This window comes from Myodes glareolus, chromosome 25 (genome assembly GCF_982192425.1).
Source record: "Myodes glareolus chromosome 25, mMyoGla1.1, whole genome shotgun sequence".
NCBI lineage: Eukaryota > Metazoa > Chordata > Mammalia > Rodentia > Cricetidae > Myodes > Myodes glareolus.
In genome coordinates, this window is record NC_142050.1 from 27,338,410 (window position 1) to 27,361,096 (window position 22,687).

A 22,687-nucleotide genomic window follows, 5' to 3' on the forward strand; every position below is an offset into this window, starting at 1 on the left:
TGGCAACATAGTACATTACCAAAAATGAATGGGGAATGCCATTCAAGCCTTTAATCCCAGCACTTGAGAGGCAGAGGCAGGTTAATTTGTGTGAGTTCAGGACAGCCTGGTTTACAAGACAGTCAGGACTGTTACACAGAGAACTCTGTCTCAAAAAAAAAACAAGCAAATGGATGGTGAAAAGAGAACTGTAATTCAATGCTATTTCTAGATTAAAGATCAAATCTATTTTCCCTCTCCTTTAATATGATCTGGCCTTGAGTATTTTGTGTACCTGACAGAACACATCAGGACTGGTGTGGGACTTCAAAAGTTGGGTCAGAGGCAGCTTCAAAATTTCTGCCACCTTTCTCAGCATTATTCTGAGAACCAATTGCCACATGGGAATTCTCAACAACTCTCTTGGTGGGGAAACTCGGAAAGGCCCTGAGACTATACAAAGAACAAGGGGGCCCGGCTAAGTCTAACTTTCTAGCCCTTTCTACATGTGTCTCAAAACTTCCAAACTAGCCCAATGACTAAGTGGACAATTTAGTGAGCATGATTATAAGCCAAGGGGTCCTGCAACAATTCCTGTCTACCAAGTATAAGATACAATAAACTAGGTAACCAGAACAGACAACCAGATATCATGTGCCTCTGGAAGAGCTACACGACCAAAACGACAAAGAGACCAAAATTATTTTTTCTTTTCTATTATCATCATCATCATCATCATCATCATTATTATTTGGTGTTTTCAAGACAAGGTTTCTCTGTAATAGTTCTAGGTGTCCTAGAACTATTTCTGTAGGGCCAGCTGCCTTGAACTCAGAGATCTACCTGCCTTTGCCTCCCAAGTCTGGGATTAATGCTTTGAGTCTAGTCATCTGGACTACTGTAAAACATGCATTATCTATAGATTCAATAAGGAACAAGCAACATAGTCTTCACTATCAAATGTGTCCGGCATGGTGGTATGCATGATGAAGATTAATAAAGTATCATGAAAGTATAATGAAGTATCATGAAACATGGCTATTGAAAAGCTTCTAAAATTTGGAGTAGGATCATAATCATGTGAAAAACAAAGCTGTTCATGTATAGTAACTCAACTTCATTGAAGGTACAAACTATTTTGTAATTTTAAAACAAAAATGTTTGTAGAAGATTCCCATGCCAAACTTTGTCCATTCCATTTTAAGAAACCTTAATTTAAAATAATAATAAAAAAAAAACATTTGCTTTCTGGAAGTTGTATGTTTATCTGAGCAATAACTAAAATGTATTTCTTTTTTGGTTGCTGAGATGTATTAAATTTAAAGAAGATATTTCTAACAGTATAATTTCTGCCTTGTCTTTATTTTACTGCAACCTCGACTGCATTTTTAGAACCTTCCTCTGTTTTCTTTATTTTTGGTAAAAGAACACATGACAAAATTTTATTTTAGCTCTTTAGGATCAATGCTTATCCTTATGTTCAGATTACAGAAAATGTTTTTAAATGTGCACAAAAATCAAACATCTCTGTAAACGAAACAGTTAAAATTATTGAACATAAGGGGCATATGTGGCTTTTTTTAAAAAAAAAAACAACAACAAGTAACTCCAATTAAGTTTTGTTATACAAACTGTTTTTCAACCACTTGCTAAGGCTCATAGACAGTTTGCTTCTATGGTACATGGTACACAACAGGCTTGATCATCAGTCCCATAAAAACACTTAAGTAAAACAAGAAAGATGATATTTGGGGTTACATAAAAATCATCCAAATTTAACAAACAAGTTCACTTAAAAAGTCATCGCCAGGCAGTGGTGGCACACGCCTTTAATCCCAGCAGTCGGGAGGCCAGCCTGGTCTACAAGAGCTAGTTCTAGGATAGGCTCCAAAGCTACAGAGAAACCCTGTCTTAAAAAACAAAACAACAACAAAAACAAAAACAAAAAAAGTCATTGACGACCATAAGCACTATTCCATTAGTTAGATGCCGTTCTCATTCTGATCATAGCCAAAGAGCAGAGAAATAACTCAAAACTAGACTGTAGCCAGATACCTTGCCAGTCTAATGCGGTATCTAAAAAAGTAGGACAGAAAATAAAGAATTCTGTTTTCTCTAAAACTTGCCTCGCTGAAAAAGGTACCGAGCCATGTGGCTAACATATGCTAGAATAATGGGCAAATATAAGTTATAAGAGCTAATACGAAGCCTGAGTTAATGGCTAAATCAGTTTATAACTAAAAAATAAAAATAAAAGGAAACTTTCCAGAAGGAGATTGAGGCATGGGGAGCAAGAATTCCATCAGCCTGGCTGGTGGCAGCTTGTGAAGGGGCAAGGACTACAATCTTCTGGATGTTCTGTCAAATTGACAGTGCAGAGAATACACAGGAAGACCAAAGTGCCATCTCCCAGCAGGTTTTGATGAGACAATCCTTGGATGTAAGAAAAGTAGGGTGAAGGGGAACTTTGCTACGGCTCTATCATCAAATAGTTCCATACATTTTTTGCTATGGCTCTACCATCAAATATTTATACATTTTCATTAAGGCAGCAAAAGCCAACCGCAAACATGGCTTTCATTCCTACCATTGACAGATTTCTATTGTTTAGTTCCTCCTCCTTTCTTCTCTCTCTCTCTCTCTCTCTCTCTCTCTCTCTCTCTCTCTCTGTGTGTGTGTGTGTGTGTGATTGATCAGCAAATTCTGCTAAAGTTTCCTTTTCTAATTTTTTGTTTTTCTGCCTTCAATCTCTCATATTTGCCTACCCTGTAAACCGGGATGCCTCAGTGAGCAACGGTACACATGGAGATAAAAACAATAAGCAGCATGTCTGTAAACATGGTACCCATTCACTGGCCCATCCCTGCACTCCCACCCATCATGAAGGAAGCACTCAGGAGCTAGACAGAGATCTGGATGAGGCTTTACAGGACTGACCCCAGGGGAACACTCATAAACTCCCTTTTTAAAGTCAGGGTACTACTTCCGCTATAATGAACCCCTTTTCAAAACCTGTGTGTATCTTTCCTGCAGCCTGAGAAGCCTTCATTGTTTTCCTGATGGTCCATGCATACATTGCATCTGGGCCTGCAGTAAAAAAAAAGTACTCTAGCTGGCGTGCTGATCTTTGGCAAAGCAGATTGTGTCCTGTTTACTTTCCCACTTCCAGCTACTTGTGTCTCTCCTCGGCAGTCAATTTTTGCAATGTGAGTGTCAAGACCCCACTAAGGAATGAACATAGCAACTGGGTCATGCTTGTCTTGAACTTTATCCTTTATCAACTGTTTTCCTTTTCAACAGTCTTTTTCAGAAAAATTAACCAAGTGGACTATTGATTTTGAAGTAAAAAAATAAGTGTTTATTCAACACTCCAATCTAATCTGTCATTCCAAACATAAAAGAAGCAAACATACTTCTTTTGATCTATAACCCAGAATTTGACTTTGCATATCATATCATCTTCAGGATTCAGTTTTTCTTTTTTCTTTTTTCTAGAGACGGGGTTTCTCTGTGTAACCTTGACTGTCCTGGAACTTGCCCTGAAGACCAGGCTGGTCTCCAGCTCAGAGATCTGACTGCCACTGCCTCTGAGCGCTGGCATTAAAGACATGAGTTACCACTGCCTGACTGAGCTTCAGTTTCTTATCTCCTCTCACAGCCACCTTTTCTAGTTTATCTATAATGGGTTCAATCATTTCCCCATCTTTCAGCAGAAGCTCTTCATGTATTATTTCTGCCTCTCAAGTGGGATCTACACTTCCTTCAACACGCAGAATATCATCCATCATCTTCAAAAGTATGTTAGATTAAATTCCATCACAGGCACTAATACGAGATTAAAAAAAAAAAAAGCATTTACTACGTCCTGCCCATTGTGAGCTCCTTTCACAAGGCCAGCAATATCCACCACATTTAGAAAAGCAGTAATCTTTGCTGGTTTGTGATACTGGTAAAGTGGAACCTTTCATCTGGCACAGGAACTCTACTCTCATTGGAGTGGATGGTACAGAATGGGAAGTTGTCTGCTGAAACCTGACTACTGCTTAGATATTGAAAAAGGTATACTTCCCAACATTTGGCAATTCAACAATACCCACTTTCAGTGAGGTTCCAAATCTTCCGATGATTGGGGATGGTTTAATTCCATCTCCTCTCTTTTATAGCGCATCATGCTGAGGGTGGACAATTGCACGGGGGTCCCAGGATACAGAGACTGATGTCACTGGCAGCTGGAGGTAGGGAGGAAGGTGGGCTGATTTTTGTTTGCTTGTTTGTTTGTTTTTGCTTTTTTGAGCTTGGGCTTGTCTTGAACTCATGGAAATCGATCTGCCTTAGGTGTATAAGCTACTGCATTCAGCTTAATTATATATATTTCTGATTTAACTATCTACTTCTTTAAAAGTAGATATTTAAAAAATATGGTAGTTAAAAGCACTGACTGCTCTTCTAGAGAACCTGGGATTGATTTCTAGCACCCACAATGAAGTTCTGCTGTACTCCAGTCTTGGAAGATCTGATGCCTTCAGGCCTCTGCAGGTACCAGGCACACATGTGATGCAGACATGCAAGCAAGCAAAATACCTATACATAAATTAGCAAACTAAGAGACTGAGGCAAGAGAATGAAACATTCAAGATGGCCTGACAACTTAGTAAGACCTTGTATCAAAATGTAATTTAATAAAGAAAAATCTGAGATCACTTACTAGAATCCACATCAAGACAGAGAACTAACCTTACAAAATTGTCATCTGGTTTCCATACATGCACTGTGTGTGACACACAAATGCATTCACATTCTACACACACACACACACACACACACACACACACAAATAATAAATAAATTAAAAAATAATAAGTGAGATAAAGAGCCCCAGCCTTAATTTTTACAAAATAACAGCAGAAAAGCTCTTTCTAACTAGCATAATAAGTTCTTTTATTTGTACCCTTGACTCTCATGGCTCAACTGTGACCCTCCACACTGGGATTATTCTAACAGGTCATAGCTATCTTCAAAACACAAAAGCAACCTTAATTATCTCTGCATTTCCTCAATGCATAGAGAAATCCTTAGGTCACAATAAGCTTTGTATAAAGTACACATTACATTGTTAGGTATGACAAAAAAAAATCATCTCTTCTGTCTTTTTGTTTTTATTTTTGTTTTTTAAGACAGAGTTCCTCTGTCTAACAGCCCTAGCTGTCCTGGAACTCACTCTATAGACCAGGCTGGCCTCAAACTTACAGAGATCTACCTGCCTCTGCTTCCCAAGTCTAAGATTAAAAGCACGCACAGCTACACCTAGCTTCTATGATACTTCTTAGTTTTCTCAAACATGCAGCACATGCTTTCCTAGATGTGCGAGACACTTATACATTAAGGATAACTATGACACCAGAGTTTAAAACATGCAAATAGAGAAAGGGCAACAGAGCACCAGAAGATGAGAAATTCTTTTCAATCTGATGTGTGTGTGTGTTCATGACTGCAGTGCAGCAGTGCTTTGGTGCCTCTGTGGAAGTCACAGGACTTCAGGTGTGCTCTTCATCTTCTAGGTTGAGACAGGGTTTCTTGCTCATCACTGCACAGCCCAGGCTAGCTGAACCACAAGCTTTGGGGATTCTTGTCTTCACTTCCCATGATGTCACAGAGTTCATTGACTACAGAAGCACACACTGCTTCCAGATCTATGTGGTGCTGGGAATGCAAACTCAGGTCCTCACTCTTGCACACACTTCACCCACTGAGCTGTCCCCAGCCTAGGAGACCCCTATTCTCAGCTGTAGAACTGCAGACTTTGCCGGAATGGATCCTGAATTTTGTTTGATTTTTAGTGATAAGAAGCTTGATATTTTCTCTAGCTAAAATCTCAAAATTTATATGTTTTGTTTCATATACTGAGATACACATCTGTAATTTTAACACCTAGGAGACAGGAACAGGAGGATCAACAGTTCCAAAAATAAAGGGTTTCAAAAAATTTCAGAGACAAGAAGTTTGGAAGAAAAAAAAAATCAAGTGTTCTAAAAGGAGCTTATTTCAAAATATTTTCAGTATTTCTGAAATGTAATAAAAGAAGCAGTATATTCAGATCCAGGCAACTAAAGCAAATAGAAAATCTGTATCTTTTGGCACTTTAATGATGCAGTTGGGAGAATGCTTGCTAAGCATGAATGAGACCCTGGGTTCCAACAGCGCTACAGCAAATACTAGGGACTAGGGGTAGGAGTGTAACACATTCCTAGGAAAATCTTAGCAGCCAGGAAAGAGGCAGAAGGAACAGAAGTTCAGGACATCCTCAGCTACACAGTGAGTTTGAGGCCAGCCTGGGCTACATTAGACCCTCTGAGATGGTGATTCTTCATTGTCAATTTGGTGATTAAGAATCACCATGGAAACAAATCTCTGGGCATGCCTATGAGGAATTATCTAAAGGAGGTTAAATGAGGTGGGAAGACAAACCTAAATGTGAACAGTATTTATCATTCCATGAACTGCAATTCTGGGCTGAATAAAAAGAAAGCAAGCTAAACAGAAATATCGGTAGCTCTCTGCTCCCTGACTGTGGACATGTGATCAGCTGCCTCCTGCTTCTGCTAGCCTAATGTTTCTACCATGACAGCCTATGTTCCCTGGAACTATGGTCAAAACAAACCTTTCCTTTCTTTGTCAGGTATTGCTTTGTCAGGTATTTTGTTATAGCAACAAGATAAATAACTAATATACCCTGTTTCATAAAGAAAAAAAGGGAAATTTGCATCTAATGATTGTGTGATCTAAATGGAGGTTATAGCTTAGAACTGAAAAGTCTCCAAAATTTGTTTGTTGAAGTCACCAATTCATCAATATTTAAAAATGGCATCATTGGTAGGTGATAAGACCATGAAGGTTTTAAATTTCATAAACGGGTTTAATCCACAAATGAATTCAGAACTTAATGTCGGAGTCATTAAGATGACTCATTATGTAAAGGTGCTTACTTACCTCAAACCTCATGACCTGAGAAGACCAACATGGTGGAAACAGAATGACTCCTCTGACCTCTACACATATGGCATACACGTGCCCCTACCTCCACAAAATAAAGAAAATGTAATTTTCAAAAAACATAATGGACTATTGGGAAATAATAGAAATTTTTGGAGGTGGTGCCTGGTTGAAGGAAGCAGAAGGGCAAAGCACACATACTTGAAGGGAATACTTAATCCTAAGGCCCTGTCTTTGCTTCTTCCTATTTCCCAGTGACTATGACATGAGCAGCTTTTTCCACAATTACTACACAGCATGATACTCTGCCTCATCACAATCTGGGAACCACAAACTATGAGACCATGGACAGAAAACTCTGAAATCATGAGTCCAAATAAATTTGGATTCTTTTTGTTTATCTCAAGTATTTGTCACAGATGGTATAAAACTGACTTAGGAAAAAGGATTTGCTTTTTAATTAAACTATAGAGAGCAGCTATAAACATTTCCTAAGACAATTCTATGGGTAAATGACCTTGGGAAATAACCTCCCAGGAGTAAAAGTATTTTACTCCTGTAAAAATACTTGGGAGACAATGGCAGATGGAACTCTGAGTTTGGGGTCAGCCTGATCTATAGAGCAAATTCCAGGACAGTCAGGACAGAAGAGAGAAACTATCTCTAAAAACCAAAAACAAACAAACAAACAAAAAATTCAGGGCAAAACCAAAGGAAAAGATCTATTTTCTAGTTTCAAGTACCTTTTTACTTAATTTTTAAGACACAGAAAGTGTCTCACTTAATAGCCCAGGCTGATCTTAGGCTCCTGATTATCTCCCTGCCTTAGGCTTAGTGCTGGGATTTCAGGTGTAAGCCACCATGCCCATCTAGCATTTAAGTCTTAAAGTTGCTTTGTATACTACTCGACTGTACCTCTCCTTCCTAGTATCTGTCTTTTGGAATAAAACTAATATGAGAATCACATGCAAAATACCTAAGGAAAGTGACAATCAAAGTTACTAACTGCCAAGAATGGTGGTGCATTCCCATACTCCCAGCGCTGAGTAGACAAAAGTAGGGAAGAGAAACAAGATCTTAAGGTCATCCTGGGCTACATAGGAAGTCAGCCTACTCTATGGAGACCATTTCAAAAAACCAAAACACTACTGAGTAAATAGTTAGTTTAAAACAATAAGCCTTCTTGGGCTATACAGAGGCTTTTAAATCTAGCCTGGACAATTTTGAAAGTCTGTCTCAAACTACAAAGTAAGAAAAGATCTGGGGCCCAGTGGTGGTGGTGGTGATGCACGCCTTTAATCCCAGCACTTGGGAGGCAGAGGCAGGTGGATCTCTGTGAGTTCAAGGCCATCCTAATCTAAATAGTGAGTTCCAGGACTGCCAGGGTTACACAGAGAAACCTTGTCTCGAAAAACTAAAAGGAAGAAAAAAAGATCTGGGGATATAGCTCAGTGGTAGAGTTACTTGCCTATGCATGAGGTCCAAGGTTCAATCCCCAGTGCTGGGGTTGGGTAGATGTTAGGGATACAGCTCAGTTGTAGAGCATTTGTCCAGCATGTGTGTATAAGGTCCTGAGTTCAGACTCAGCATCTGGGGCTCGAAAGGTGGCTCAGGGGTTAAGAGTACTGTTCTTCCAGAGGTCCTAAATTCAATTCCCAGCAACCAATGGTGGCTTAAACCCAGCATCTAATCCCTCTCCCCTCAAAACTGCCAACACTAAATGTTAAGAGGCAATAAGTTATCATTTCACTCTTTGCTTCTGCATTTTTGTGGCTGGGAGGGGTTAGGAGCTGTAGCTTTAAAACATTAACAAGTTATCTTGTTTGGGTCACCAAGCCAACCAAATTCTGACTCCATGGATGCTAGAGTACATGGCTCATCATCCCTCCTGTTATGCTGCAGAAAGAAAGATAAAGGAGGATAGAGGACTCTTTACAAGGAGAGAATAAAGCACTTACACTTCAAGGACTTTCTAGCCACAGATGCCAGGTGCTACCCACTGAAATCCAGGCTTGGACTAAGCTCCACATTCTCAAAGGGCCATCTCAACCGAAGCCTGGGGCTCAGAGTCAGCAGGAGGAAGCTGCAGCTCCCACTAGCAGCACATTTCAAAGAGACTGCAACAAGAGAACATGTTCCATTTAAGGTCTAATTCCAATCTCCCTCTTCACACAGCAGCAGCAGAGCAGACCTTTACAGTCTTTTCTTTCAAAGGCTATTTCCATGACTCTGTGACGAATGTGGGGCGGGCTATGGCTCAGCAATCCTTTCACTAGCATGCACCAAGTCCTTCATTAGACTTCACAGCATATCTGCACAGTACTTGTCTCTTTTCTTCTTTATTGTGCACTGCTGTTCCAGGACTCACTGGTATACCAACAGCTCTAAAACTGCCAGATCAACCAAAATCACTCAGCAGGCCTCAACAATGCCAGCACACACCCAGACAGGAGCTAAAGGAGTCATTAGCTGCCACGATTTAGACTCAAATCAGGGCTGTTAATTAATCTTGCACAAAAACAACTTAAACAGAACTACTTGAAATCCTTCAGAGAACCCAAGAGCTCTGACAAACAGAAAATGAGTTTCTGGAAATAAGATATTCAATGAGACACGAAAAGTAACATAAAAGTGTCTGGTTGCTGCATTTTAAAGGAAAACCAATCAATGAATGATAGAATTATTAAATGAGAGTTGCCAGGGAATACAGACCAGATAGTTTAAGCAATCTCAACTTCCTATAATTATTAAGGTCAAAAGAGCTGGGCTAGAAGGAAAGCTCAACAGTCGCGACCACTTGCTGTTCTTCAGAGACTGTCAAGGTAGAAGGAACCATTTGTTGAGAGCATAGTCCAGGGAAGAAGACTTCCTGAAAGCCAAAATATAGAAAACCTATTTACTTTCATTCCTGCCAACCAATGAAATGTATAATAATTCAAATATTAGATGAAACTTTAAAATTTTTATCACATTTTTAATTATTATATGTGTTTACATGCATGTGTGCCATGACACCTGAGTGGAGATCAGAGGTTAACTGGCTGGAATCAGTTTCTTCTTCCTTTAGATCAGGTTCCAGGGATTGAACTCAGGTTATCAGACTTGGCAGCAGGCACATCTCATTAGCAGGAGGGGTTTTTTTTATTTTTTTGAGACCGAATTCCATTGTAGCCCCTAGTATCCGGAACTCACAGCAGAGCCAAAGACTTTGAATTTCTTTCAGAACTTCTTGCCTCCATATACCCAGTGCTGTCACTACACCACATTCGCCTCTACACCTGGTTTCACGTACTGGGATGTAAGCCAGGGCTTCTTTGTGCATGCTAGGCAAGCACTTCATAACTGAGTTATCCCTCCTGCTGAACTCATAAAAGTTTACTTTGCATATTAACCATAATAACAAAATTGAAAATCAAAAATTTTAAACTTATAAAAATAAATGTTGAGGGCATTTCCCACACACCTTCAATTCCAGCACTCAGGAGGCAGAGACAGGCAGATAGATTCCTGTGAGTTCGTGGCCAGCTTGATCTACAGAGTGAGTTCCAGGACAGCTAGGGCTACACAGAGAAACTCAGTCTTGAAAAGCCAAAAATAAATAAAAATGTTTTTAAAATGCGAGATGTGATATTAGGGCACTATTTATGAAATTACTGTGTCTAAAAAGATCTGGGCCCTGCCTGGTAGGATCTTTACTTCCATCACTCAGGAAGCAGGAGCAGGTAGATCTCTGTGAGTTCAAGACTAGCTTTGTCTACATAGCCAGGTCCAGACCAGAAGGAGCTACATAGTGAGATTTTGTCTTAAAATAAATAAATAAATAAGGCTCTGAATTTTCAAAAATGTTTATTTTCAAATTCTCTCATATACTCTCTTGTTTTGGGGATGACTGTTCAAATGTCATTACACTATGAATGAGCACGAGGAATGAGCAGAAAGCACGAGGAAACGATGCGCACACTGAGAACAAGGAGCTGTGCTGCAGGACCAAGGGAGAAAAATAAGTAAGAAACATAAATTCTGCTACCAAAAATCTCATCAAAAGAAAAAGAAAGATTTGTTTCCTAATAGTATACCAGGTGGGAAAAATGTGTAGTGTCTAAAGGGATTCCTGCTGCTACAAACTTGCCCCGTGTAACAGAAATGTGACTTCCCAATAAAGACAAACGAAGTTTCTGTCTGGGCTTCCCCTGGACAACCACAAAGCACTGGTGACTGTCCAGCACTGTGGTGCAAGCTTTGGAAGACGGCAACAAAGTCTGAGTAATGATGTATCAAAACTTCCTATACTGTTATTAAACTCAATTAGAACCAAAGATTCTAAAAACCTAAGATAGTTATCGGGATTAAAAACAAAAACTCATGTGATTTAGCAATTCTACTTCTGAACATATATCCCAAAAGACATAAGCAGGAACTTCATGCATAAGCTCTGAGAACACTATGCTACGTGAGAAATGTCTGTAACACCACAAAATTGTTGATTCCAGACAGCAATTGGTTTCAAAGACATTAGATTGCTGTGGAAAAGGGGAACAGGGACTAGTTCTAATGAACATATCTTAGTTATTTTAGGAAAAATTCTAGAGATGTATGGTAGCAACAGTAACAAAATGTCAGTATACTTAATATCACTGAACTACATACTTAAAAATGACGACAAGGTGGGCTAAGGAGATAGCCCATGTAGGAACGCTTGATGCTCTTCTAAGAACCCAAGTTGGATTCCTAGCACCACAGTGGACAGCAGCTCACAACTGCCTGTAATTTCAGCTCCAGGGAGCTGATGTCCTCTCTGGCCTTTGCAGGTGCCCACATACACACAATTTTGTTTTTTTTTTTTAAACCAGGCAAAAGCCTGTAGTCTAGCAATGGTGGGGCTGAGGAAGAAAGAACATGAATTCAAAGGCAGTCTTTTGCTCCATAGTGGGATTTTGTCCCAAAGCAAAACAACAAAAATAGCTAAAATGGCAAATTATTGTTTTGAATTTTTCCTCACACACACAAAAATATCCACAGTGCTGCATGACTTTAATCTTAGCACTTGGTAGACAGAGAGGAGGATCTCTGTACATTTGGGTCAACCTGATCTACATAGCAACTTTCAGGTCAACCAGATCTACACAGTGAGAGACTGTCTCAAAAAAAAAAAAAACCAAGATAAAATGATGGCTCAATGGTTTAAGACCAAATACTACTCTTATGGAAGTCCAGAATACAGTTCCTAGCAATCATATCTGGTGCTCACAATCACTTGTGAATCTAACACCATCTCCTGGCATCTGTGGGCACCTAAATTCACATGTACCACTCACACAGAAACCCATACAAATAATAAAAGTAAAATAAATATATTTTTTGAGTCAAGGTCTCTTTATGTAGCCTTGGCTGTCCTGGAACCCACTGTGTAGACCAGGCTAATCTCAAATTCTCTGCCTGCCTCTGCCTCCTGAGTGTTGGGATTAAAGGCGTGCACCACCACATCTGGCATAAACAAACATCTAAAAATCCACAAGAGCTCGTCAACCAGACAGTTCAGTGGGTAAGAGCACCGGCTGCACAAGCCTGGCCAGCTAAGTTCTAACTCCCAGTCCATTTAAGGTAAAAACACAGACTCCCAAAAGATGTACACAGACCTATTTGCGTGCCCATACATGCACAATAATAAATATTTTTAAACCCATAAAATACACTTTTCATTTTCCTCATAAACATCAACACAATAAAAGCTGGATAAATACCTGGAAAAGTCTTGAAAAACCTGTGTTGTAATTAGAAAATGTAGCAGTGCTCTGACGATTTTAAGTTCTAGATCAAACTATCAACTGGTCCAAGACCAGGTGGACCGGAAATGAACGAATCCGGGTAAAAATGAATAGTACCAGAAAACAGACAACCACATCCACAAAAACACCATCACAAATTCACACATAGTCCCTAATACTCCAAAACCATGTATACCCTGTCCAATTAATGTAATGGATTTATTTCAGCTTTCACTTCACTTTAAATAGCCATGCCTGGTTAGTGGCTTCCATATGGAATGATCCAGGTAGATCAGTGAGGTAGCCTTTTTCTCTCAGTCTCTTCCAATGAGCATACAATATTCATTCCTATATTCATCATGCTAACTGACCCTCAGAAGTTATATAGAAACAGCTTTCTTTTTTAAAAGGGCTTCATTTCAAAATCAAGTTATGTTTTAAAGGTCACATCACTAGAAGTTACAAACATAAGCACAAAAATAAACACGTAAAAGATAAACTAAATTAGTGACTACAACTGCTAGAACAAACCAAAGGTCTAGGTATGAGAACTAAGTGGAAGAGTCAAAGAATTTCAGGTGGCTTCCTTGTTTGGCTGTGGGGAAATCATCATTCATGTGGGGTGAAGACTTTGCAGGACAGCTGCTTTGGAGTCATCCATAACTCTACAAGGAAACCAAGGCAGAGGAAGCCTAAGGAACGTGGAGAGTGAGTCACATATTTAGTAAGCGGTGAGACTGGGACATGAATCTAGATCATCTGTCTCTGATCTGGTACGTACTCAGTATGATGAGAAGAATTCCTGGAAGAAACACAGCGGGCTAACAAAGGAAAATGAACCATCCAGGGACCTAAAGAAAGAGATTCTGAAAACGTCTGTGTGTGACTGTGCAGGTGACACAGGGCTACTCCACGTATGCAGAAAGACTTGCTTCTTACTATTTTTCCTCCTAAATAAAGTTCCAGAGGGAAAAGCACTGGAAAAGAAACCAGAAGCTGAGAGCCATGTTCCATAACCTTTCTGACACGCTATGGGAGAAAATTTCCACTGACATGTGACAAATCATACACAAAAATACCAAGCGAGTCCATTATGGCATGACTTTGACTTTACTTCATTTTTTAAAATATGCTTTTCATCATCTACTCAGTTTCCAGATAAGAACACAGAGCATACCTTCTCTGGCTTTTGTTTTGTTTTGGTTTGAGATAGGATTTCTCTGTGTAGCCCTGTCTGTCATGGAACTCTCTGTAGACCAGGCTGACTTGAACTCAGAGGGATCTGCCTGCCTCTACCAACCAAGTGCTGGGATTAAAGGTGTGAGTCACCATCACACAGTTGTCTCTGACATTTTTAAGATAGGGTCTCATGCCCAGGCTGCCCTCAAACTCAGTATGTGGCTGTTTTCTCGTCCCCACCTCCTAAGCAGTTAGCATTACAGGCATGACTCACCACACCTGGTTTATGCAGAGCTGTGGATCAAACCCAAGGCTTCATGCATTCTAGAAAAGCACTCCACCAACTGGGCCACATCCTCAGCCTCAACTAGAACTTCAAGATAACTTCTAGCACACAGATTATCTCTGTAAAAGAACCAACTTAAAACAGCTAAGCAGCATAATTACTAGCCCTAGAAAGAGACAGTCTGTGTTCCCCAGAGCTTTTGAAATTGTCTACTTATTCTGTATACACACTAGAGGTGGTTAAAGGAAACCACTGTTTTCAGAACATGCAAACTGCTATTACATAAGGATTCCTTAAGATCTGACTCAAAATAACTTAGTTTCTTTTAAAAACACTTTGGAGTTGTCAGCGATATCTGCTTACCAGAGACGGTAACTATGTCTGAAGAGTTCCAAGGATTTTGGTGAAAAAGTCTGTAGAGTAATGAATAAAGGTTCTTCAGAAAATAACCTATTTTACCTAGACTTGACAGAACACACTGTAATCCCAGCACTTGTCCAGCTGAGGCAGGAGGATAAGGAGCTGCAGAGGTTTCAAGGCCATCCTGAGTTAAAAGAGACATTGTCCAAAAAAGAAGGCAAAATTCCACATGACAAGGACGATGGAAACAGATAACAACAAAACTGTGAAAACTTTTTTGGCAGGGAGGTGCTTTCAAGACAAGAGTTTCACTGCATAGCTCTGGCTGTCCTGGAATTCACTCTGTAGGCGAGGTTTATCCAGGAATCATAGGAACCAGCCTGCCTCTGCCAGGATTAAAGGTGTGTACAACTACAGTCTTCCAATACATAAACTATCTTAATGAACAGACCTAAAAATAGCTGAAATCCGCCTGGGGACAGGATGAGCTCAGATGGGGAAACCCAAAAATGAATCCTGTAGCTCAGAATTATAAACACCAGGTACAACTAAAGGCAGACACCCAGCTCTGTATATGTTCTCCTTGACTCTGAGCAACTGGACTATTATCCTCCTATCCTAAGAGGTTACTCTGCTTTACTCTGGCAGGACTCAAACAGGGACTCTGGATTGCTGAGAAAAGACTCAGGTAAGGACAGGAATATTACCTGAAAATAAAAGAGTAAATGAAAACATTGAACTCCACCACCTGCCCTCATCCCCTACCTAGCAACTGGGACACTGGCAACCAGCTTATAATCTCCAGGCAGAAGACTAGAGGACTCTGCTCAAAGTAAAAGTGGCCCAGGAAAAAAATGAGCAACATGAAGACAGTGAGAGATGCCATGGACAGCAGCCCATCCTGAAGTAAGGCAGAAGAAACTCAAGTTCAAGACTAGCCTAGGACACAAAACAAGATTTACGCCAATCTTGATTATGTAGCAAGATCCTATCCCAACTACTACCCCTAAAAGCAAGTGAGGAAAAGTTATGACAACAGTACAGTGGTGCATTATAATTCTAATAGTCAGAAGACAGAGACAGAAGGATCAAGAATTCAAATACAGCCTGGGCTACAGAGTGAGACTCTGCCCTCCCCTCAAGGTTTTTATTTAAAAAAAAAAAAACTAAAAATAATAAAAATAATTCCTCAGTCAAGGAAGTACTTACCTAAAAAATAAAAAAGAAAAAAAAGAAAAAAAATATATATACACATATATAAGGTTTGAGTTTGAACCCTAGAACCCACAACAAAAATAAATAAATACAAATAAAAAGATAGGCACCAGTTTGCAAATCCAGCACGGGGAAGTTAGGGCTCAGCTGGCTAACCAGTCTAGCACTAATTGGTGAGTTTTATGCCAATGAGACTTTCTCTCAAAGGAGACAGACATCAGTTCCTGAAATGACACCCAAGGTTGCCCTCTGGCCTCCATCTGCATGTACTCACATGCCCCCCTCACACATAAACCTGTACACATAAGAGAAATGGAAGGACAATAAGCAAAAACCTCTTACCTGTGTTAAAGACTCTATAAAGCTAAAAGGCTAATTAGAACTCCTGATCAGCCAGGCGGTGGTGGTACACACCTTTAATCCCAGCACTCGGGAGGCAGAGGCAGGTGAGTCCATGTGAGTTGAGGTCAGCCTGGTCTACAAAAGCTAGGACAGCTAGGACTGTTACACAGGGAAATAACTCCCGATCACAGAAAGTTGGAATGTTGCAGATACAAAGTCAAATTATCTTGGGCTATTTTTAGCCCCCTCAACAGCATTCACTGCCTTCTGACCTTTAAGGTATATTCTTACCAGACCACTAACTTCTACCAATCCAAAGGCTATAAATTAAGAAAGTCATCAGATAGTACCTAAAGCCTACTGTAGAACCAATTGTGGTGGTACATGCCTTTAATCCAAGCATTGGGGAAACAAAGACAGGCAAATCTCCATGAGTTCAAGGCCACTTGGTGAACAGCAAGTTCCAGGCCAAACACAGCAAGACTCTGTCTCAAAACAAAACTACAAAAACCCCTATTAAAAAAAAAACAAAAAAAAACCCAGCAGTTTGTTTCTTTTCTATAACCCGATCATCCAATGCCCAACTAATGTATTCTGTAAATTCTTTGATTTGACATTCCTTGTTCTTTTTATTTATTTCTTAATCTGTCTGTCTGTCTGTCTGTCTGTGTGTGTATGCAAGCAGAAGGGAGCAGCAGATCTCCTGGTGCTTGAGGACAGCCAGTTCTGAGCTGCCAGGCAGGTGCTGGGAAGCTAAGAGTGATCCTCTAGAACAGTGAGCACTCAACCACGGAGACATTATCTGCAGCCCCACTTACTTGTTCTATAACTCATAGTTTCATGCAACCACTTCCATAGTAGAACACATTTCAGGGTACCCTGATTCATGTTTGTGGACCTTGATCATTCAAGAATAAACTCTGTCTTGAACTGAGGGCTATGTTTGGGGTTGAAAGATCTTAGGGCCACAGTCTTCTTCAGCCAACAAAGAAAACAGATTAATATGAAAATATAAAGTGGACATTTTATACTATGGACATTTGGGAACAAATGATTTAGATATATAAAAAACAAAACAAACTTAAAAAAAAAAAGAATACTACTCACCAAGCACAAAAAGCCTTTAAAGTAAAGCTTTTAAATTTCGATAAAAATTGAAATTACTTAAGATTTCAAAAGAGTAAATACTCAAGCATGAGCCAGGCAGTGGTGGCACATGCCCTTAATCTCAGCACATGGGAGGCAGAAGCAGATGGATCTCTGTGAGTTCTAAGTCAGCCTGGTCTACAAAGCAAGTTCCAGGACAGTTAGAGATGTTATACAGAGAAGCCCTGTCTCGAAAAATAAACAAACTAACAAACAAACAAAAGTCATCAAACATGGGGTTACTTAAAATTCTTGAGCCAGGAAAGAGTAAATAACAGATTGTGCTCAGAGAAGACTGTCTGAGTAAGAGATTTGGAGACTGGAGCTTTTGGGAATGACAAGATTCAAAGTACAACTTTGTGGCCTGAAGAAAATAAAAGAATCAAGTTCAAGTGTCACCTGACCTGTCCTTTTAAATGCTCATGTGGGGCAAATGAGACCGGCTTAGCCTTAGCCTATCAGAACACGTGCTGTCAAGCCTGCAGCCTGAGTTAGATCTCTAGAATCCACGAGTCAGAAGAAAACTGACATCCACATACAAACACAATAAATAATTTAAATGCTGAAGTTGCCCAAATGGTGATGTGTAACCGTGTGATATTTTCTTACCCTTTTACTACTATCTTTTCTGCTCCAGGAAGCTGTACTTTTTTTTCCCCTTGAGGCAGTGTCTCTTAATGTGCAGCCCTAGCTGTCCTGGAACTTCAGAGCTAACCTTGAACTCAGAAATTCACCTGCCTCTGCCTCCAAGTGCTGGGATTAAAGGCCTGCATCACTATGCCCGGCTATCAATAGGCTCTCTTGAACTGACTTTTTCAATGTCCCCTGGTTTCTGGTTGGCTTGGTCAATGGGGCATCCCAGAAAAATAGAGTCAGTAAATTCATTCTTCCAGTAGCCCTCACTGCAAGGGACCTCAAGTTTGGTCACCAGAAACTCATCATTCCCACTCGAAGAAACCAAGTAACTCTACTTATCCTGCTTAGTCCTTCCAGCATAAAAATAACAGTTTGTTACGATACTATTTCTTCTGGTAAATTATTCCTGCAACTTTATAAGAAGTACTTTATAACAAACTCTGCTCTGGCGTGGTAAAGGAAAGCAAGTCTTTGTGTCAAAATAAAAAGTAAAAAGGCTAGGGATACAGCTAAGAGATACAAAAACAAAACAAAAATAACAAGAAAAAGCAGAAAAACCTCTCTCTGCTAAGTATTTTGTCAAATGTATCCTGTCTTCCTGTTGAGATTCTATGATGATAACGAAAAGATGCAACAGAGAATAATGGGGGGGAAGAGAAAGGGGATAGCATTTTTTAAAATTATTTATTATGTATACAATATTCTGTCTATGTATATGTTTGCAGGCCAGAAGAGGGCACCAGACCTCATTACAGATGGCTTACAGATGTAAGCCACCATGTGGTTGCTGGGAATTGAACTCAGGACCTTTGGAAGAGCAGGTAATGCTCTTAACCACTGAGCCATCTCTCCAGCCCAGGGGATAGCTTAAGTAAGTGCTAACAGAAGATATATACTGAACTTCTCGTGGCTCTTGTAAGATATTACATTTAATCATCACTGATGATTGTTTTCTTTCCAATTACTAACATCCAAAAGTTGTTTGTCCACTGTAAGCACTCCAGTACTGATTTAAAACACACTTAACAGGTTTATGGGTGAAGCCTTTACTTTAGCAGGTTATTTATATTTAGGAAACTGTATGAAAATCAGAGAACTCTAACTCCTTTCACTACAGAACTAAAAACCACATGAGCCCTACCTACATGGAAGCCGCAATTTAACCTTTTTGGTTTTGGTTACAGGGTTTCTGTGTTGCCCGGGCTGTCCTGGAACTCTCTGTAGACCAGGATGGCCTCGAACTCAAGAGAGCCTCTTGCCTCTGCCTCCAGGGTGCTGGGATTTAAGGTGTGTGCCACCATGCACAACAAAATCTTACTTGTCTTCCCACTATGTAAGCAAGGACTTGGGTCTCCCATTTACACACAATGATCAAAGTTAAAGTGGCAATTTTTTAAAAAAATTATGTACTTGCATCGTCAGGGCTTATACCAGAGAAGAGCACCGTTAAAATCAGTTATGAGTTAGAGTAAACAAAAATGTGCTTGTGGGTATGAAATGCAAAACTAAAGGGAGAGGAGAGCTAGGGATGGAGGTTGGACTGGCTCTCCAGCAACACACACAAAAACAAAAAATAAAGGTTACTGTTTAGTCCATCAGTTTGTATGAGACTCCTCAGTTTTCAAAAAATTTCACAGCTCATACACTAAAACCTATACACTGTCAGCAAAATCTGACATGCCGGGCAGTGGTGGTGCCAGCCTTTAATCCCAGCACTAGCGAGGCAGAGGCGGATCTCTGTGAGTTCAAGGCCAGCCTGGTCTACCAGAGCTAGTTCCAGGACAGGCTCCAAAAGCTACAGAGAAACCCTGTCTCGGAAAAGAAAGAAGAAAAAAAAAATCAGCACCCAGACAAACTCATTAAAATAAAATAAAACTTAGGAAAGCTGAGCGGTGCTGGCGCACACCTTTAATCCCAGCACTTGAGATCTCTTGAGTTTGAGGCCAGCCTGCTCTACAGAGTGAGTACCAAGACAGCCAAGCTACACAGAGAAACCCTGTCTCGAAAACCAAAATACATATATAAAACAAAAGTGAGGGTGAAAATCAAGGGAGAAAATACAAAACGTGAGTCAACAAAGTTACATGAACTAAAAAACTTAAACATGAGGAAATATAATAGATATAACACAAACACTCCACCACCTGCTCACATAATATGGGCTAATTAAAGCAGTTACGATACCCATCTTACAAACAGAAACCTACAGGTGGAGGAAATAAGGTAAGAATCCAATGTACAGCAAAAGAACTCCAAAGATTTCCTGAAACAATGATTAATTTTTCTTTATATTATATTGCACTTTAAAGCAAGGGGGAAAGTCATATGAATATAAATCTAGAAGACTGAGAAATTTCGAGAATAACATGAGTGAAAATCGGCAAGGAACACTGAGGTTTAAGTAAGGCTACCACCGGGAAGAAATTGCCAGATGCATCCCTTGGACAGAGAAGGTGAAGCAAAAGCATCCTTATGTGAAAGATGGGAAAGCATTTGGGGCTCATTTTGGCTAAAGGAAGATAAAACAAACAGAGAGGCACGGCCTATAAAGCAAAAGTGATGGCGGAACTTAAACGGGGGGGGGGGGGGGGCTAGAGCCATGCCACAAGCAAAAAGTACAGAATTACAAATCGGATTCTACGAGATAGCGGAAGGACCAATTCGTGGCCGATCAGGGGCCACCAATTTCTGAAAGGCGGCAGAGATGTGGCTGCTCAGCCCCACCCCACAGCAGCAGCTCCTACAGAAAGAGGTTTTTCCCCGGCCAACCGCCCCGCTCAGGCTCAACTCTAGAGCCCACCCGGCCCCGACCCGGCCCCGCGCCACAGAACGACCACTTCCCGCCCCTCACCGAACGTTGCAGCTCCCCAAGCCAAAACGAGGCGCGCTCCTTTCCGCTGGGATCTGGGTCGTGGTAAAGCGCCTGCACTGCCTGGTACACGAGCTGCAATGTTGGCTTGGCTCCTTCCATGGTGGTGGCGGCGGCGGCGGTGACAGCGACGACTCCGATACTTCTCCGAGGCTTCCCTCCTGCTCCGCCTCTCACGATTCCTCACTGTCTCGGCCACAGCCGCTCCCTGACTGGCGCCATCTCCTCCTTTCTGGCCGTTACCAGGGGAGGGGGAGGGAGGGTTCCTCGTGGAAGTCGCCCCCTCGGAAACAGCGGATATGTCGTCTCAGGTTCCCAGATCCCCTTTTGTCCTGTCTTTCTGCTAGAATCCAGTCTCTAGAGTCCGGACACGGATTTTTATTCCTCACCTCCCGCCTTGATCTCAGAGGCCTATCACCGCATGACACTAACCACGCAGCGAACCTGAAACAGAGCTTTACCAGACCGGAAGCAGCCGCCCATATACCTTAGCACACTTCCGTCTGGTGCACTACAAACTGCCTTCTTCCCGGCACGCCTCCTCTTGTTTCCCGCCTCCTCCCGGAAGTGACCTTGCCGGACCAGGAGAACTGAAGGGAAGGTATACAAGGTAGTTATCTAGGTCTGTAACGTCTTACTTGAGCTTTAAGAACGATTTGTGTCACGTCCCTGACCTAATCTTATCTCCTTGACAATGAATCCAAAGTCTTTCCTCTCGTTTTTCTACGTCCGCGCCCCTCTCCAGGGAGTCAGTCCTTCCTATCTCCGACGGGCACTTAAGGACTATCTGTTCAACTATCTCTAAGGTCCTACTATCTATAGTGTACTGCACAGTCAAAGGTCACTTAAGACACGGTTCCTACTCTGATTCTCTTTAGAATCACACTAGGTACACTTAACCAAATTACTATTTTCACACCTGAAGCATGTGCCGCACTGAATAAATCCAGAATGAGCCTTTTTTTTTTCTACTAAGATCTTAACATTTAAAAGGAATTTCTTGTTCTGTTTCAGGTTCTTATCCACTAGGGTCATTTGCATATTGGATGTTGCTTTTGTAACATACGTTTCTTCTTATATTAAAAAGTCAATACCATGTTGGTTTGTATGAAGGGGGCCTGTAATCTCAGATCTTGGATGACAGACCATCAGGAGGAGTTCACGACCAACTTTCGCTACAGGAAACCATGTCTTTAAGCAGCTCAATGGTGGTGGTGCATGCCTTTAATCTCAGCACTCTGGAGGCAAAAGCAGATAGGTAGATCTCTAAGTTTAAGACCAGCCTGGTCTACAGAGCGAGTTCCTATAGCAATATTTCATTTGTATTTTAATAAATGACGTTTACCTGAAGATCAGAATGCAAAACAGCCAAACTAGTCAGCCATACAGGCTAGGCTTTGGTGGCACACATCTTTAATCCCAGCATTCACACTAGTTAGCCATAGAGGCAGGGTGGTGATTGTGCACACCTTTAATCCCAGCACTAGAGAGGAATATAAAGTGGATGAGACAGGAACTCGTGTTCTTTCAATCTGAAGATCTCATAGAGGTAAGAGCTCTCTCGTGGCTCGACTGCTTTGCTTTTCTGATCCTCAGGTTGAACCCCAGTATCTGTATCTGGGTTTTTATTATTTATGCTACAAGTTCTAAGTCAGCCAGGGCTACGCAGAGAAGCCTTGTCTTGGAAAAAAATAATTTAATTTAAAAATAAACAAAAAGCAAATCAATAGTCTAACAATTCTCAGTTCACACACAAAGAAGTTTCCCAATATTGCTGCTGCCCTAAAAATAACCGTTACTATCTGATTAATGTTGACGGTCTGTAAACCATTATAATTACAGATTAATAGCCTTCCAAGAGAAATCCTTTTTCATGGAAACCTTTCAAAGGTTTATGTTTCTGTGTATGAGGGCTGTGCC

The 22,687-nt window shown here is 40.7% G+C and overlaps 1 protein-coding gene and 2 pseudogenes across 2 annotated transcripts in view; all 3 read right to left on the bottom strand.

Annotated features, from left to right (window-relative positions):
• The window catches only part of Tnpo3 (transportin 3), a 75,609-nt gene extending 54,364 nt beyond the window's left edge, over positions 1-21,245 (bottom strand). Inside the window, exons 1-2 of one of the 2 annotated variants that reach the window (XM_048451054.3) lie at positions 20,750-21,244; positions 8,928-9,086 (exon numbers count right to left, since the gene is read on the bottom strand). Coding sequence is in view for 1 of the 2 variants with exons in the window: in XM_048451052.3 (XP_048307009.1) it covers positions 20,750-20,869 (120 nt within the window). In the remaining variant the exon portion in view is untranslated. Of the gene's footprint in view, positions 1-8,927; positions 9,087-20,749 lie in introns of both variants that reach the window. The other variant, XM_048451052.3, reaches the window with a different exon arrangement.
• On the bottom strand, positions 1,962-2,828 carry LOC125411143 (calcium load-activated calcium channel pseudogene; annotated as a pseudogene).
• LOC148117856 (obg-like ATPase 1 pseudogene) lies at positions 2,951-3,674 on the bottom strand (annotated as a pseudogene).
• Positions 21,246-22,687: the final 1,442 nt, after the last annotated feature.